At 43.0% G+C, this 19,942-nt stretch overlaps 1 protein-coding gene across 1 annotated transcript in view; it reads right to left on the bottom strand.

Moving 5' to 3' along the window:
- LOC308280285 (bone morphogenetic protein receptor type-2-like) overlaps window positions 1–19,942 on the bottom strand; it is a gene marked incomplete at its 5' end in the record, with an annotated part of 29,969 nt that overhangs the window by 9,913 nt on the left and 114 nt on the right. Inside the window, 7 exons of the mRNA XM_080720545.1 lie at window positions 1,812–1,948; window positions 4,160–4,307; window positions 7,048–7,208; window positions 12,472–12,586; window positions 16,455–16,685; window positions 18,260–18,351; window positions 18,593–18,700. Of these exons, the coding sequence (XP_080576671.1) occupies window positions 1,812–1,948; window positions 4,160–4,307; window positions 7,048–7,208; window positions 12,472–12,586; window positions 16,455–16,685; window positions 18,260–18,351; window positions 18,593–18,700 (992 nt within the window). The remainder of the gene's footprint in view (window positions 1–1,811; window positions 1,949–4,159; window positions 4,308–7,047; window positions 7,209–12,471; window positions 12,587–16,454; window positions 16,686–18,259; window positions 18,352–18,592; window positions 18,701–19,942) is intronic.

Below are 19,942 nucleotides of genomic sequence, written 5' to 3'. Positions count from 1 at the left end.
TAGCAGATCTACATGCTCACAACGCCTCGCGTTGCAAGCCGTTGTGAGCATGTAGATCGGCTATTTACACAATTTCTGCCTCTAATATTTGACAATGTTTAATTTGTCATTTCAGAGGTATTAACAAAATCAATAACCAAAGACAATGCATAGCTATTTTTACCAGGACCCTTGATAAATTCCAAAACCTTTCCAGTACTGGAAAAATATTTTTCTAATTTCAAAATATTTCCAGGAATTTCATGACCGTGGGAACCCTGCATCTTCTTGGAAGATGGTTCATGAAATAAGCAGTCGGACAGGCGCTATGTTTCCAGTCAAGTGAGACACATTATTGAACACTCTAACCCAGGGCTCTTCAGCCTATAGATTTCATATATAAGATAAGAGAGAGAGAAGAAGAGAAGACGCTCCACTCCACATACTATAGCTACTGTACTTCAACCCCGCAAAAGCATTGCGTGCGATAACAGCTGATACAAGCTCATCACAGTTCGTCACGGATGCGATGTGAGCTTGGACTTGGAGGTCTGCTGTTCTCGGCCGTTCTGTGCGCGCGACACCGTTGCGGAACGGAGAATAAATGACAAATGGTTTTACTTTTGAGCACAACTTTGAGCATAATTAAGCGGCCGGTGTTGGCAGAAGTGGCGGCCGACCCCCACCAGCCCTTCCCGCAAGTACAATGCATCTTTATTCAAAACATAATTAGCTTAGGCCCTCATTTATCAATGGAGAGTAAAAAGCAGCCTATTTTTTTCCCCATTTATTTGCGTAGGGCCACGTTCACGTCGCATTTACCAATGCTTCCTAAACAGACACACCTGGTGTAAATGTGATCGCAGCGTTGACAAACGCGGCGGCTGAAATTTAAATAACACGCCCTTAATTATTCTCGAAACGCCCTGATTTTACGACTAGAACAACCCGAATACGACCAAACGACGAAAGAAAAGCCAATAGAAGAGCGTTTACTCCACGCTTCAAGTTCAATCCCATGTCCAGTCCCACACGGAGCACACACGCAGGCACGCACGCACACGCACCACCAAGCCCAGCAGCATTTTGGCCCACTGTGGAACCATTATTACCATTTATTCTACATGAGTGACACCACACCAGTCATTGTCACGAATCGAATATATTAATTTAATCCACTTTCGGCGACAGCGCACGGACGCGCGCGTTTGAGTGAGTGTTACACAAAATAATAAAGCAATCACGTATTCCCAATAAACCACAGGCTGCCGTGCATACCATGTTATTCAAAAGACTAAGACAGGGGTCGGCAACCCAAAATGTTGAAAGAGCCATATTGGACCAAAAAAAAAACAAAACAAATGTGTATGGAGCCGCAAAAAATTATAAAAGTCTTATATATTGTCGTTGTCGGGTGGAAACCTTGTATGTCCAAAACTTCGTTTTGTATTTATCATTTAAAAAATGAACTAAACTAGTGAAAACAGCCGATCTACAAGCACACAACGCCTCGCATCCGCGAGGCGTTGTGTGCTTGTAGATCTGCTGTTTTCACTACTTTTGTGCGTCAGTCTTGTATGATGAAGCAGGGCTTTACTTTGCGGGGGGAAAAAACATACAAATTTGAAACTTGGAGATACAAGGTTTCTGCCCGACAGTGACGGTAGAAAAATCGTTAAAACAATTCCATTTTCATACATTTTTGAAAAGCTCCAGGGAGCCACTAGGGTGGCGCTAAAGAGCCGCATGCGGCTCTAGAGCCGCGGGTTGCTGACCCCCGGACTAAGACTAAGACTAAATCAAAATTTGCTGAAAAAGTGAACACTGCTCACCAGACTGTTCTCCTTCCAGGCCTCAGGGAACTTGGGCCTCTGCTTCTCTCTGGACACCAGCACTTGCATGTCCTCAAACGTGGGGTGGTTCCCGGCCTCTGCCTGGAACGCCATCTGGTACTCTGGCACAGACTCTCCTGAGATCACCGAGGGAGAGATCACAACTCACTAATCTATAGTCTATACGTGTATATACGCGCACGCGTGCACTGCACCGTGTGGTTGTAAAGATAGCACATTTTGCGGAAAAACAAACCCCATGTTTCAGAGGACACTGTCTGTCTTTATGAAGTAATTAGTGTGGAAATGTCCCCGGATGTAGTATTCCAAGAGGCATCATGGGAAACTGAGTTTTTTCGCTCACCCCCGGCCGCAGCAGCGCGGGGGCTATCGTTTACCATGTTAAAGGACAACTCCATCCTAAATCACTTCTAGGCTCATTTTCCTACTTATATGAATCCAAAATGAATGTCCATGGGGTCTATTAGGCACAAATGCTCCGGTGGGCCAGTTTCCCCAGCAGAACCCAGCAGCTCTCATAGCATAGAGTGGAGCCTATAAGCCTATCGCTTTTACACTGTTTATTGCGTTCAAAAGTGATTTATTTTTTCATGAATGTGTTACTATTTTTCAATACAAACACATCCATGCCTTGGTTGTCTCACACAGGCCACCAAAATCTCATAAATAATGTTTTGGGGTGAGCATTTGGCACAACTGCCAATCAAAGGGACTGTACTGGCCAATCACAGGGCATCTTTTCCGGGATTTGGTAAAACACATACAAGCATAACATCTGTTTAGCAGAGTGTGATGGCTTTTGTGGGGACAACGATGGCATGGATTTGTTTGTAATGACCACTAGTAACATTCATGAAAAATAAAAACACTTTTGAAAGCAACAAATAGCGTAATAGCGATAGGCTTATAAGCTCCACTCTATGCTATGAGAGCTGCTGGGTTCTGCTGGGGAAAAAAGACAACAGGGGCATTTGTGCCTAATAGACCCCATGGACAGTCATGTTGGATCAATATAAGTAGGAAAATGAACCTAGAAGTGATTTAGGGTGGAGTTGTCCTTTAACACATCCCTGGGCGTGATAACGGGCCGTGGCAGTGGATGTGTTAACTCATTGACTGCTTTATCACGAGTTTCCAGAGTTATCCCACATGTTCACGCCGCCACGCCCGAGTTTCCAGAGTTTTGGTCATTTAAAAAAAAAGAGAAAATTGGACTACCTTCTATCCTTGACCTAGAGTAGACGATTATGAAAAACTGGAGTTGTGTTTTGCCAAAGGAGCGTTTATTGTGTCAGATTTTATTTGTCAAGCTTGGGAGAGGAGACAATATACTCTGTATAATTCTGAAAATGTATAAAACTGAATGTATGACTATATTGTAAAACATACTGTAAACTTGAAATGGCGTCTTATAAACCCATGAGGGTTGGGCACTCAATAAACGAATAAATCAATCAATCATCAATCAATCAATCTACTAGGCATGATCGCGATCGCAGAATTGTTTGACCCCCATACCAACCCCATCTTTCAAACATGGCAGCCATGTTTGTTTACATTTGAAGAAAACATAACAATCTCATGAATGCCTGAACGTATTTCCAAGCAGATTTTTTTTTGTTTGTTTGAAAGCTGTAAACGGCGCGCACACACGTGGTGCATGATCCGTGACACGTGGTGCATGATCCGTGACGCGTTATTGGAAAGGACACCCGGGCTCCAGGGAAACCCCGCCCACCGAAGCTTTTGATTGGCTGAAGCGGAGCTAGGGAGCGCTCAATTGTAGTCGCTTGGACAGGGCGTTTATCGTGGGCTTGCCCAGGCCGTAATAAATATAACGATTGCATTCACCACGGCTTCGTAACTTGCGCGGCCGGCCCTGGCCCGCTCTTCGCGGCCACTCGCGCCTGCGGCGCTCGGGGGCGAAGAGCAGGACCAAGGTCCGCTGGCCTTCGCGCCGCTTGCAGTGTCGTGGACAATCGAGCGGCTCCGTCTGGAGCCCGGGTGTCATTTCCAATAACGCATCCGTGACACGTGGTGCATGATCCGTGCACTATGAATTACATGGAAGTCTATGGGGACTAGTGGCATCCTGGCATTTTGGCAGCCATTTTTAAAAAAGCAGCGAATTCGTTTTTTGGGGGGGTAAATGAAAATGAATGAATATCACGATTAACCAAAACATATCAATAGTCTACTAGTCGGTACAAAATCATTTCAGTAAACATGATGAATGATCCTTGCTTCTGCAATGCTGTACGCAGGTGTACAGGGGTGTGCATGTGTGTGTGAGTGTGTGGGTGTGTGTGCGTGTCTCTCTTTCTCACCAGGAAACAGGTCGGTGCACCTCATGAAGGTCTCCCAGTAGACCAGGCCCAGGGCGTACATGTCCACCTGCTTCAGAGCAGACTCGCAGTCCCTCAGGTTCACCGCCCCTTCCAGGACCTCTGGGGCCATGTAGCGGATAGTACCCACCTGAGAGAGAGAGAGAGAGAGAGAGAGAGAGGATTGGATGAGTAGAGGGTAGAGAGTCAAAGGATGGAAGGATGAAATAGTAAAGGGAGGGGAGAAGCAAAGGTGGGACGAAAAGAGGTAGGGGTGCAGGAAAAAAACGATTTGAATTTGAATCGTGTTTCTAACATGGTAAGATTCGGAATCGATTCTCATTTTCCAAAAATCATTTTTTATTAATTATTATTTATTAGATATTATGATTTTTATTTTATGATTTGTATTATGATTTTTTTATTATGATAATTTATTAGAAATTATGTTGTGTTTGTACAAGTTAAAAGAATGTGTGCAAGCATGAATAAATCAAACATGTTGTCTTGGATTTACCTTTGTGTGTTTACATTATTGCAATAAGTTGATAAAACCTTTACAATTATAAAAACTATGTAAATGTACTCTGCTTTCATGCCAGCAGACTGGAGTAGATCATGATATATGCATTGAATAGAGAATCGTTTTGAATCGAGAATCGTTTTGAATCGAGAATTGTTTTTAAATCGAAAAATAATCGTTTCTGAATTCGAATCGTTTGGATTTGAAAGAATCGAAAAAAATTGTGAATCGTGACCCCAAGAATCGATTCTGAATCGAATCGTGGAATACCCAAAGATTCACAGCCCTAGAAGGAGGATGGATAGAAGGATTGTGGGATAGAAGGGCGAACAATGGGAGGAGGAGTAGGGCAGGAGACAGGCTTCACCAGCAACCGAACGACACTTTTTTTTGGACTTTTTTAAAACCCATTTAGGCCTAGAATTATTGAATGCTTTAACCAGGGAAAAATAGCAGATATACAAGCTCGTAGCGCGGCACCGAGTGCCGCGATGCGAGCTTGTAGATCTGCTATTTTTGAAAAAGCCGTGAAAATGTGTGCAAATCTTTGCATATGTGTATTTTTTAAGTGAACATTTGTAACTAAAATTCTGCTTCTGGGAGGGGCCCTGGAACTCAATATTTTGAGATGGGGTTCCGTGGCCAAATACATATCATTTTGGGGGTCCTTCACACGAAAAGGTTTGAGCACCACTGACATAGAAACATTATTTGAAATATTCAAATGTTCATCTACAAGCTCGCAGCGCGGCATTCGCTGTGAGCTTGTATATCTGCTATTTTTCAATAGTTAAAGCACTTATAATAATTGAAGTAAATCCTTGTACCCAGGGCCCAGAATGTGGTGCGACACCCCTGGGGTCGACACACGGGAGGGGACAGACGAAAACGAAAAAACAAAACTAAAGTTAAGATACCAGAGAGAGAGAGAAAGGAGGGTAGCGCTGGGAGAACTAAAGAGGACGTGTGATTCCCTCCCCTCCGTTTGCAGGGAGCTCAGATAAATAAGAGCTCCTAATCTTCCTCTACCAGACACAGAAGTCTATTCATCCGCAGAAACCATTTGCTACGCATTTTCACAGACAGAAAATACACACTAAATCTACTTGAGCTGATGCATTTTGCTTTTACTTGGCTCGACGACAGCGAAAACTCTCTTGAGGAAAAAGAGATGAAACCTTATGGATGTTGTTGCATTTGTCAGGAGTATGTCCAGGGTTAATTCTTTTGGCCAAAAGAAAAAATAATTAACTGGCTGAGCCATCTGGGACCCCAAGGACAAAGTACAGTACATTTTAAGACATTTAAGACCGTTTGAATAAGAAATGTTTAACAGATTTCTCTTAAGAAACTGAATTCAACACTTGAACTATTTAAGACTTCTTCCAGAGCATTTCTTTTCATGTTGTTGATTTATATTCAATCTGTGTAGTTTCCCTTCTTTCTGAGGGAAACTAGAAAGTAAAGGAATACACCTGAGAAATGATGATTGTCTTAAATGTCTTGAAATATACTTTGTTTGTCCGAGATGGCTCAGCCAGTTAATTAATTTTTATTTTTTCTGCATGCTACAAAGCATCATATGATGCTTTGTAGCATGCAGAAATACTAAAATATCTAAAAACACAGATTGAACACAAACAAATGACTCAGAGGTGAAGTGGTCCTTTAAACCCACTCGCATGACTAACAGGTCATTCTGACCTGTTTTTTGAGATTTAGAAATGGAATTAGAATGCTCAGGAAACACTCAAAACATTTTATTTCATATTTACAAAACGTCTCAAATGGTAGAAAAAAAACAAAACTTTGCTTGTATGATAAGGAAAAATCATGAAAGTAGGGCTGTCACGATTATGAAATTTTACATGACGATTAATTGTCACTCAACTAATTGCGATTAACGATTTAATTGTGTTTTACATTTCTGTTTGGCTTTTAGGCTTTGAAGTTGCACATGGTAGATATGACACGTAACCTAAATATACAAATAAATTACTGGCATATTTGACAACTTTATACTTAAAAAAGAACATTGATAGTGGAAATAGCCGATCTAAAAGCTCACAACGCGCCACGATGCGACACGTTGTGAGCTTGTAGATCTGCTATTTCCACTATTTTTTACTTTAAAAAATACAACATTTTTCAACATGGACACGATTATGACGATTGCGAAAAATAATCACGCTTATGTCAAATAATTGCGATTAGACAATTATGTAATAATTGTGACAGCCCTACATGAAAGGGAAAATTTCTCAGGCTTCCCCGAGCAAACCCAAACCACCTCAAAATCTCAAAATCAGGTTCAGTCATGCGAGTGTTTAGCATTCTCCGCACGTCCCCGTTCAGGTTGTCCTCTCACCTCGCTGATGGCGGCGTTCTCTTCCTCTCCGTGGCGCGGCGGTCGGTTCCCCGTCAGCTTCATGGAGAGGCCGAAGTCGATGATGGCACACGTGCCGTCGGCCTTGACCAGGATGTTTCGGCTGTTCAGGTCCCTGTGCGACACGGCCGGCTTGTACACATCTGGAGGAGAGGTAGAGGAAGATGAAGGGAGGGAGGGAGGAAAGAGGGAGAAGAAAGTACAATTTACAGTTTAGGCATTTAGCAGACACTTTTAATCCAAAGCGATTTACAATAAGCAGTAGGGATGGGACGATATGAAAGTTTCATATCACGGTTATTGTGACAAAAGAAATCGCGATTTACGATATTATCACGATAATCAAAATCCATTATCCTGGGGCGGAACATTTGCCAAAAAATAGCCGATCTACAAGCTCACAACGTGTGTGATGCGTTGTGAGCTTGTAGATCGGCTATTTTTTGGCAAAGACATTTGATAGAGAGTGAAAAAAAGACTGTATCAAGTACGTATATTATAAGTACCTTTTACCAATTATAGAGTTTTTAAGTGGTACCGGATATGCAGCTCAGCAAATCAAAGGTGAATTGATCCCAGTGCATGACAGGAGGACGATATCACGATAAATGTAATCTCCACGATACGATTATTGTGAGTGTTTTTGATCACGATAAACGATAATATCGCGTATCGTCACATCCCTAATAAGCAGGTAATATAATAAGCAAGCTAATATGTCAGTACATCAACAACAATACAACAAATGCATAGGAATATCAATCTAGAAAAACAATAACATACGTAGACCATGCACCTAATCAGTAAAAAACCTTTCTAAACCTAAAAATGCTATCTAACTTCATGTGTGGTCATTGAGAGAAGGGGAGTGTTACAGTAGTGCTATGGGTTTAGGTGGAGTCTGAAGATGTGAGTCTTCAGTCCACGGCGGAAGCTAGGGAGTGAGTCTGTAGTTCTAATGGAAGCTAGGGAGTGAGTCTATGGTTCTAAGCACGACAGGGAGTTTATTCCACAGTTTGGGGGCCAGGAGGGCAAATTGTCTAGGACAAGTAGACAATTTGCCCTCCTGGCCCCCAAACTGTGTAATAAACTCCCTGTCGATTAGATTAAAGTGGTAGGTGGGAGAGAGAGAGAGAGAGAGAGAGAGGCGTAGAGAACAGGGAAGGGTAGAAAGAGAAAACGTTTGAGAGCGAGCAAACGCAAGGTAGACGACAATGATGTTTATTTTTACAGTGTGGCTCTGTAGGAGGCGAGCCGTCAAGAAAAGGGTCTGTCTGTCTGTTCGTTGCAAACCACTGAACTGATAAGCGCAAAACAAATTTTATAATTTAACGCATTGACTGCTCTATCACGAGTTTCCCGAGTTATCCCATATGTTCACGCCGCCAAGCCCGAGTTTCGGGCCGTTTTTGAAAAACTTTCTATCTACTAGGCATGATCGCCATCACGAAATTGCACCCAGACCAACCCCATCTTTCAAACATGGCAGCCATGTTTGTTTACATTTGAAGAAAACATAATGGCTGCTATCTCATGAATGCCTGCACGGCTTTCCAAGTGGATCTTTTTGTTTGACACGGCGTGTTTCCTAAACCCACCAGGATTGAGTTAAGACCCGCCTCGCGGAAACGCCCCTCTCAATAAAAAAGTATGAAAGTGCATATAACGTTAGACTTAGTGCAAAGCATTACTGTACGTACTACCTACCGATCCATTACAATAATACACGCAGAATACGGCCAAAGCCATATCCAAAATAACAATTTAACTGATAATCAGTAAGAGTTTTTATTTTTAGCACAGTAGTGACAAATTAATAGCTTTCTCAGTACGTTTTTCTCTTTAGCAAAGTTACAGTTTTACATTTTTTAAGCACAGTACAAAGTAAGTTTCAATTTATTATTATTATTTTTTTAGCACAGTTTATTTTGAGCACTGTAGTGACAAATTAATGGCTGTGCATTGTGCAAATGCAGGCTTTTCTCAGTAAAGGTTTTAAGATTGTCTTCATGCCTTTACTAGGTCTGACTCTATCCACCCTCCATGTGTCCGGCAAGGATTTCAGCCACTCCTGGAAGTTCTCGCGTTTTCGCGAGGCGGGACTTAACTCAAGCCTGGTGGGTTTAGGAAACACGCGTAATGCGTGTTAATAGACACCGTCTTGTTCATGTAAACAAATCAATATTACAGCAGCTTTAAAAACGTAATTGAAAACAGCAAGGAATTCACAATGCCAGTAACCCTTGATACTGCTTTTTATTGTATCTCTGTGTTCACCATTAACTCAAAGCAAGCTCACTCTAATCTAATTTCATCTAATCCAATCTAAATCAAAGGGACTAAAACAATGGTGTTTTTGTTGCCTGTGCATGCAATGCCCAATTGTTCCAGCAGATGGCGCAAGGAGGCAAACGACTGCAGGAAAGCTGAGCTGTCTGCTACCACAGCTGATTTTTTGATGTATTGTACCAGCAGCGTCCCAAACTCGTCTGCTCTTTAGTCAAAGCAGAATTGAGAAACATCGGGTCTATACAATACTCTCCAGTGTTCAAATGACATTGTGGCGATTTTATTTTATTTGGTTTTGAATGTACATTTCTGGTCATGCAAAGCAGCCTTGGTTGTAAACAATTATGAGGAATGTACAGATAGAATATTTGTTCTATTCACTGTATTGTATTTTCTTTTGTGTGTGTGTGTGTGTGTGTGTGTGTGTGTGTGTGTGTGTGTGTGTGTGTGTGTGTGTGTGTGTGTGTGTGTGTGTGTGTGTGTGTGTGTGTGTTAGGGCATTCACGAATAGTGATTTTTAGTATTCAAATTATTCAACCTCAAAGTATTCGAATAGTCGAATATTCGACAGGACTGGCCAAACTGTCAAATATTAAGTAAGCAAGAGGCAAACATTGTGAAAATAGCCGATCTACATGCTCACAACGCCTCGCGACAACTCATTCTTATAACTTCCTATCTAGCCAAGCTTTATAAACTATATATTTCTTAAAGAGAAAACAATAAAAATATAAAATAAAAAAAGTGAATATTCGACTTCGGTGAACAACGTCGAATAGTGACTTTGATATTCGAATATTCGAATATTTGGTGAATGCCCTAACGCTCACACAGCCTCGCTCAAACAACCAGTAGAGATTCAGTCCAAAGACAATGTACGTTTAGTGCACATGCATGGATGGCCACAGCAGCAAAAAAACAATCATCGGAAATATGCACGAATGAACGCGCACAGAGATACGTGCCTAACTACTAGGCTGTCGTTTATGTCAGAAACTTAAATATACAAGAACATAAACGTGACAAACCAACCAGTGGCACCAAACATTCTATTGTAGAGCTCTCCCTACATTTCTCAAAGGAGGGTTTCTGTGGAGCTCATGCAGGGGCGTCACAAGGGGGGGGGGGGGGGGGGGGGGGAGAGTGGGACTGAGTTACTAGGGCCCAAGGTGGAGGGGACATAATTATTTTATACTTTAGCTATTGAAAAATAGCAGATATACAAGCTCACAGAGCGAGCTTGTGGATCTGCTATTTTTGAGAAGTCGTGAAAATGTGTGCAAATCTTTGAATATATGTATTTTTTAAGTGAACATTTGTAGCTCAAATTTTGCTTCTGGGGGGGTCCCTGGAACAAAATATTTTGAGATGGGGGTCCGTGGCCAAAATACACATCATTTTGGGGGTCCTTGACATGAAAAGGTTTGAGCACCACTGACATGGAAACATAGGTGTTTAAAAAAAAAAAAAAACCTTAGAAGGATTTGAAATATTCAAAGACTTTCAAGATCTTTCAAAAATAGCAGATCTACAAGCTCGCAGCGCGGCACTCGGTGCCGCGCTGTGAGCTTGTAGATCTGCTATTTTTCAATAGTTAAAGTACCCTGGGCCCAGGATTTGGTGCGACACCCCTGAGCTCATATCTCTTTCAGGGGAGCCTCCCCAGATCTCTCTCTCCATCAATCCTGATCTCTTTCTGTGTGCTTCTGATGTCCCGCTTCCTCCAGCATCCCTTTATTCACAATCTCTCTCTCTCCTACATTTTCTCTGTGGAGATTTGAGGAGGTTTAAACCGGTGGTTCTCAACCTGTGGGTCGGTGACCCCCAGGGGGGTCCCCAAATTTTTTGGGGGGGTCCCCAGATGGTTAACTTAATGTGCAACATTGTTTTCTCACTCAACAGTAAACAAACCACCATAAGGTTTAAGTGTATAGCGGGCATCTGCACATTTCTAAAGTGACAATTTAAAGGAGCTATAGTCAACTTTTTCTTGAAAAACGGATGCTAAAATAAAAAGAATGTTTCGAAAATATTTTATGAAAAAATAAGCTTCATATGATTATTTTATCATTATTTTACGCTTTTTGTGGTCATTTTTGAATAGAAACACATGTAAAGCTTATTTTTTTATAAAATATTTTCGAAACATTCTTTTTATTTTAGCATCCGTTTTTCAAGAAAAAGTTGACTATAGCTCCTTTAAGGACCTTTTAATACCTCTAAAATGACAAATTAAACATTTGCTAAATTGTCAAATATTAATGTCAGAAATTGTGAAAACAGCCGATCTACATGCTCACAACGCCTCGCAACGTTGTGAGCATGTAGATCTGCTATTTTCACAATAGAACCGTGTTACACAATATGTAATTCCTCAACTCTTACTGCTCGTCAGGGTAGGGGGGTCCCCAGTTAAAACGTGATTATTTTGGGGGTCGTGGCCTGAAAAGGTCGAGAACCACCGGTTTTAAACAACGCTACCTCGACGGTAGCGCCACTGAGAGAGAGTCTAACTCGGATGTTATTTTCTCGCTCGTTTGCCTTTAATTTGACGCTTACCGAGCCCGAGCCGGAGGGGGAGGAGGATTGCGGAAAAGAGAGAGAGAGCTCAACTCTTCCGTCCGCTGCCGTCCAGTTAGAAGACCATAGGACATTGAGTTGTCATTTGAATCCCTCTCTCACTCCATTTTTCATTCCTCCCTCTTTCCGTGGCTTGCCTGCGGTCAGTCTATAAATACCCCTGGCTGGAAGTGCACGTGTGTGTGTGTGTGTGTGTGTGTGTGTGTGTGTGTGTGTGTGTGTGTGTGTCTCTCTAAATGCACGGATGCAGAGAGCGGAAAGCCAAATATGAGCTGCATGCTGCAGTCCCGGGGGATTGTGGGTAGGATCTAGTGTGGGCATGCAGGCGCGCGCACACACACGCGCACGCACTTTTCTAAGACAGTACTTCTTGGGCGTGGAGCTAGTGTTCTCCGGGTTGGTTTGTGCGTTGCAGGCAGATGGTGCAGGCAGCCTGAGTCAGCTGCGAGCGGTTGTGTATTTAAACATGCATTCTGGCGATACTCTGTGTGTGTGTGTGTGTGTGTGTGTTTTGTGTGTGTGTGGCCTTTGGCTCACCTCCTTTAAAGAGCTCGGTGTGCAGGTAGGCCAGGCCGCGGGTGACGGAGTGGGCAAGCCGGCAGCTGCTCACCCAATCGCTGGCGGTGATTGTCAGGTAGCGACACAGAGAACCCTGGGGAGAGGAGAGGAGATGGAGACGGATGGAGGGAGTAAGAGAGTCAGGCAGGAAAGAGAAAGGGACACGCACACACAAAGAAAGTGATTTTGTCGACTAAAACTATGACGAAAAATGTTCGTCGACTGCGTTTTTTTTTTTTTTCACTGACGAAAACTAAATAAAAACTAAGCTGTGACGACTAAAACTAAATATCTTGACAATTTCGTCAACAAAATAAAAACTAGACTAAAACGTTAGGGAGGGACTAGTGGAGAAGAGAGTCATTTTATGTTTGGTTGCTCTCAGGTGTTGTGTGCTGAAAATAGCAGATGTGAGCTTGTAGATCTGCTATTTTCAGCACACAACCAAGTGTAAAATCAGGCATTACGATGCCATCAAGGCCTGCCAAAATACATTTCAGTTGACTAAATCAACTGTAGATTTAGTCGCCTAAAATCAGATGATATTTAGTCAACTAAAACTAGACTAAAACTTTTCAGGTGACTAAATCATGACTAAAACCTAATGACATTTTATTCAAAAGACTATGACTAAACCTAAAATCTAAAATTTGCTGTCAACACAAAGTCATTCCTGTTTCTGAACTCATGACAGACTGTTCACTTTGGCGGCTTTATGAAATGATATATATGAAGAACTACTGGATGCATTACATCCAAGTCACTTCAAAGTAATTGCCACAAAACTTGAGCTGTGCCAGTGAACACAATGCTTCTTCTCGCTTCTTTTAAGTCTGTTTTTTTGCCACTGTGCTCATGAGCACAATTTTCTTTTAAAGATGCTAACCTTTCATCGTTTGCAAGAGGAAATGTTCGACAAACCACGGCAACATCCCCGGCTTAGACTTCGTTATTTTATCATTTAATAAAAGGGCTGATATGAACGGTGAATTATTGCCATTGGTCGCCAAAACCAGGGGCGTCAATTGGGTATGGCAGGGGTAAGCAGCTGCCATACCCTGGGTTCAGGGGGGGGAAATAAAAGTTATTCTCTTTGTATATCTGTTCTGGTTATTATGTTGTTAAAATACAGTAAAATAACTACAAATGCAAAATTTAACAAAATGGTCACTTTAACAAGGTATTATAATTATATTCTCGACACTTGTATTCTCCCCATCTTGACAAAATGGTAGCCTATATTCCCAGGTTCCGCAAGTCAGCTGCACAGGTGCAATGCATTATTGTCAATTGTGGCACATTTACTAACATGCCAAGTTTAACTGCACTTGAACAACCGTTCCAGGCTTCCATATCCAGCCCAAGAAACCGTAGAAATGGGCCTGTGTGCGCGAAGGCGCGCGTGCAAGACACCAGTCATGTTGCCATACCTTAGCTTTTTCTGAACTGATGCCACTGGACAAAACATGTGTAGTGGTTACAACCTGGTGCGCAGACGCACACGCACACGCACACGCACACACACACACACACACACACACACACACACACACACACACGCACGCACACACAGTCTATTCAGTGATAAACAATTCCCATGGCCAGGCGCACATCCCCTCCTGTAAGGAAATTGCATTAGGCATGCTAGACTTAAATGGATTATTGTTCATTTGAATACAACTTGCGTCCCGGTCTCCTGTCCTGGCTTGCTCCGCAATCGCCATGGCAACGGGGCATTTACAGCTGGTGCCCTGACGCACGAGTGTCTTTCATAGGCTGGCTCGGGGGTCAGCTGACCTCCACTTATGAAACAAGACAGTGTTTTTTTTGGTCTCTTATTGTTAGGACTCCAGCAGTTGAAACGGTTTTAATGAAATTTAAAAAACAGAAGAGTTTCTGCAGGCGGCCAACAGCAGAAGGTGATTCTTTTGATTTGAAGGACTGCTGCACATGGGTTGTCTTTATTTTATTTTACGTTATGGACAACGAAACAAACTGCAGCAGGGGTCTTCAACGTTTCAGGTGAGGGACCCCTTAGTAGGGATGTGTATCGTTCACCTTTGAATCGATACGATACCTTTTTCGATACCTGGGAATCGATACGATACCATTTTCGATACTTTTTATTTAGGTGATGATGATGATCACACAGTGTGGCGGAGCGGAGAGTATAAACGTTGGATAATCATCATAAGAATAAACATTATAGGCTATAGTCGGCTATTTTCCACAGTAACGAGTGTAGCCTACTAAAGCAGTCATTAAACTCTCAGTAGCCCAACAGATGCGACCGGCCAGGGGTGCGTTCCAGAGTATCGAAACGAGGTATCGTTCGTTTTTACGTGAACCGATACCCGATAGTATCGATGTCATGCAATCGATACCATTAAAAGTATCGCAGACGATACCCATCCCTACCCCTTAGTTGAGAGAGAGATGAAGCAGGGACCTTTTTCATAGATTCCAAATAGTTTAATCATTTGACAGCACAATCATCAGTGTATGTTGGATTCATGTCAATTTGTGTTTTGAGATATTTAACCACTTGAACCGTCAATACTTAATAAACTTGACCTTTCACTCTGTACTTAGTGTGCTATTTTTCCCCCTCTACACAAAACCTCTGCGAGGCGTTGTGAGCTTGCAGATCTGCTATTTTTGGCTACCGTTCTCAGAATATGGACACTAGGGTTCAAATTGTTAATATAAAAAGGATTGGAAGATTTGGGGGACCCCATGTAGTAACTCTGAGGACCCCCTTGGGGTCCCGGACCCCCTGTTGAAGACCCCTGAACTGCAGTGAAAGCAGAAAGGGGAGAGGACCTTGACGGGCAGCTTCTCGGTACTACAACAGTGTCCACAATCACGTCCTTCTGACCCTGAACGTGCACTCTCGCAGCTAGTCGCGCACGCACACACACACACAAAATAGGGATGGGACTATAAGCGATATTATCGTTTATCGTGATAAAAAACACTCGCGATAATCGTATCGTGGAGATTTAATTTATCGCGATATCGTCCTCCCGTCATGCACTGGGATCAATTCACCTTTTATTTGCCGATAGCTGCATATCCGGTACCACTTAAACCCTCTATAATTGGTAAAAGGTATACTTATAATGTATGTACGTACGTACGTACTTTTTTTCACTCTCCACCGAATGTCTGCCAAAAAAATAGCCGATCTACAAGCTCACAACACTTGTAGATCGGCTATTTTTTTGGCAAATGTTCAGCCCCAGGATAATGGATGATTATCGCGATAATATCGCATATCGCGATTTCTATGGTCACAATAATCATGATATGAAAAATAAACATGCTTCCATGACGTGCGGGAGAAACAATGCGCACGCACGCGCGTGCACACACACACACACACACTAGGGCATTCACCAAATATTCGAATATTCGAATATCAAAGTCACTATTCGACGTTGTTCACCGAAGTTGAATATTGTCTTTTTTTTTATTATTGTTTTCTCTTTAAAAAATATATAGTTTATAAAGTTTGGCTAGATAAGAATGAGTTGTCAATGCCCCTAGTGGATGACGTTGTTAATAACAGGGGTTTTCAAACCTTTTTAGGCCGTGACCCCCACATATTTGAACTGGGGACCCCCACCCTGACAAGCACTTGGAATTGTAGGTATTACATTTAATGTGACTCGGTTCCACAGATAAATATTGTGAAAATAGCAGATCTACATGCTCACAGCGCCTCGCAACGCGAGGCGTTGTGAGCATGTAGATCGGCTATTTTCACAATGTTCGCCTCTTGCTTACTTAATATTTGACAGTTTGGCCAGTCCTGTCGAATATTCGACTATTCGAATACTTTGAGGTCGAATAATTTGAATACTAAAAATCACTATTCGTGAATGCCCTAACACACACACACACACACACACACACACACACACACACACACACACACACACACACACACACACTCTTACATGTGGGTAGTAGTCCATGACCAGCAGGTACTCGGTCCGTCCCTCGGCCCCGGCGCGCTCGTCCGCGGCCACGAAGTGCCCGATGTTGTCGTGTTCCAGCAGCGGCAGCCGGTAGATGGAGCACTCGTTCTGGAAGTTCTGGCGGTTGGCCGCCGAGAACACCTTGACGGCCACCGGACGCTCGTCCAGGGAGCCGCAGTACACCACCCCGTACCGGCCACGACCAATCAACTGAGAGAGAGAGAGAAACTGTGTGGGTAGGGCTGTCACAATTATTTGACATAATCAAAATTATTTGACATAATCGCAATTATTTTGTGATAATCGTCATAATCGTTAACATGTTGAAAAATGTTTATATATGATTATGATTTTTATATAATCACGGGTAATGGGTCGGTCCATGGATCTGATTAACCCATTTAGAACGTGTACACATTATTGCGTATCATTATTTTATGCTTTAACTATTGAAAAATAGCAGATATACAAGCTCACAGCGCGGCACTCATCTGCCATTTTAGAAAAATCGTGGGTGCGGGGCGCGGGTTGTCAAAATTGGACCCGTGCCGGACTCTGATTCAGACATATATTCAATATGGCAAGGAGTGAAAAGCAGCCGCGGAAACTGAAGGTTTTTATCTTTAGCAAAACGGAGAACGAAACGAGTTCTCTAAAAAAGCAGTAGTTGAAATGCATCACAGCGTCTGCGTCGTTTGTGATCCTGACCACACTGTGCTAGCGCAGACACCAGATATGCCGTTTAAATCTCAACATCTTTCCTCCTCAACTTATTCACTGGATTTGATTACATTTCTTTATTGAATTGGAGCGCGCGTGCACACACACACACACACACAGGGACGTGCTGGCCATTGGGAAAAGCGGTTCATTCCCGGCCGGTCCAGGCCAGCCATTAGGAAAAAAATAATAATAAAATGTCGGCCTTCGTTCCATTTTGGGGGCTGGGCGGCCAACAAACCTCGTATCTCCAAGTTTCAAAATTGTACATTTCTTCGCAAAGCAAAGCCCTGCTTCATCATACAAGGCTGTCGCACAAAAGTAGTGAAAACAGCAGATCTACAAGCACACAACGCCTCGCATCTGTGCTTGTAGATCGGCTGTTTTCACTAGTTTAAATCATTTTTAAAATGGTTTTGGACATGCAAGGTTTCCACCCGACAATGACGAAATATAACTCATGTAATTGGCGCAGTGGCATGTCACTTGTCATGATCTGAAATGGCAAATCTTTGAGTAGCAGCAGCGCTATAGAGAGAGATCTCTCTCTATAGCGCGCAATAGGGCTGTCACGATATGACATTTTACATGACGATTAATTGTCACTCAAATAATTGGCGATTAAATTTAATTGTGTTTTTGTCGTTGATAATTACATTTCTGTTTGGCTTTTAGGCTTTGAAGTTGCACATGGTAGATATGACACATTACTGACATATTTGACAACTTGACATATTTGACAACTTACTACTTAAAAAATAACTTTGATAGTGGAAATAGCCGATCTACAAGCTCACAACGCGTCGCGATGCGACGCGTTGTGAGCTTGTAGATCTGCTATTTCCACTATTTCAGACATTTTTCAACATTCACGATTATGACGATTATGACAAAATAATTGCGATAATGTCAAATAATCACGATTAGACGATTATGTAATAATTGTGACAGCCCTAGCGCGCAATGAGGGCCTCTACAACTATTTTTCCCGGTCTGAATCAAGGGCCCAGCATGTCCCTGCACACACACACACACACACACACACACACACATACAAAACTGACCTCCAATAGTTTGAGATTGTCCAGGTCCAGGGAGCTCTCAGAACCTGCCGCCTCCATCATGTTCAGATTATGGAGGCCCTGCTTGCCGTTACCTGTTACACGCGCACACACACACACACACACACACACACACACACACACACACACACACACACACACACACACACACACACACACACACACACACACACACACACACACACACACACACACACACACACACACACACACACACGACAGTATGTTCAGATGTCAGTCATGCCCTCACTATCTCAGCCCAGATATAGAACATCCTCTGACCCTTGATCGAGCGTAGCCGCCATGGCGACTCACCGTGCAACATGCGGTAACCGAAGAAGGCTGCCACCGCCACCACGGCCAACACGGAGACGGTTGCCAAGGCGATGATCACCGTCTCCTCATACTGTAGCGTGCGAGCATCTGTAAAGAGAGGGGGTGAGGGGGATGAGAGGTGAAAGTTTAACGTCAGGTATGTAATGTATTAGCCTGGCGTTGCTCATACTAATTCCTCACTGCGTATCGGATATTAGTCTGGACTGGACTGAGAGCTTGAAACCTCAACATCAGATTTGCTTGTTTCTGATGTCCGTTCTGCCTTGCATTAAAGTTATACCATGTAACTTTTTTTATAAAACAAATCTTAAAATTGTCCCAACTGTTAAATTGCTAAAGTTTTAGAACCCCCACTCCGTTATTTTCAGCTTCTGAAGCCTTCTCTTTATATGTTTTCTACTTAGCCGTGACAGGGGCGGGATTTCCCGGCAAAATTACGTCATCACACTACCGGCCAATCACAGCGAGGGTTATACACTGCCGGCCAATCACAGCGCATCTTGAAGTGGGGTCGCCATATTTGTAGTCGCCCGTGTGTCTCTATACTCAAAAGGTAATCTCGCCTACCAGGCAGGGTGAAGGAGTCCGTCTCTCCGGAATGCCTGAACGCACAGGAACCAGGGACCCCTCTAAAGATAGCTCTCGGCGAGGTGGAGGCAGACGCGGGGGTGTGAAGGTACGAAAAACGGCCGAAAGACGCGGACCCGACCGCGGTTTGCTATAGGGCTAATGACCACTAGTTGAGCATCTTACACAGTATAGCTTTAAGTTTTTTCTAACTATTAGAAAAAATTATTGCCACACAGCTCATTGATCACTTACAACACAATAATCTGTTTGAAACATTCCAATCTGGTTTCAGAGCCCTCCACAGCACTGAGACAGCACTAGTGAAAGTGACCAATGACCTCCTCATGACTCTAGATGGTGGTGACTCCTCCATCCTGGTCCTTTTGGATCTAAGTGCGGCTTTTGACACCGTGGATCATAATATTCTGGTACGACGTCTGGAGTCATGGGGGGTCTTAGTGGTACTGCCCTTCAGCTGCTCCGTTCCTACCTCTCAGATAGAACTCTTTCCGTTGTCGTCAATAATGCCACTTCCTCATCAGCTCAGCTCACTTGTGGTGTCCCTCAAGGGTCCATTCTTGGACCTTTATTATTCTCTGTTTATATGCTACCCCTCGGTCACATCATTCGCAGACACAATATTTACTTTCACTGTTATGCTGATGACACCCAGCTCTATCTTCCACTCAAAACCTCTGACCCCAACTGTTTATCCTCCCTCAAAGCCTGCCTGACTGATATACACTCCTGGATGGCGCA

This window comes from Nannobrachium achirus (assembly GCF_963921795.1).
Source record: "Nannobrachium achirus genome assembly, chromosome: 24".
NCBI lineage: Eukaryota > Metazoa > Chordata > Actinopteri > Myctophiformes > Myctophidae > Nannobrachium > Nannobrachium achirus.
The sequence above is the reverse complement of the archived record's forward strand: the minus strand, read 5'-3'. Positions and strand labels throughout refer to the sequence as shown.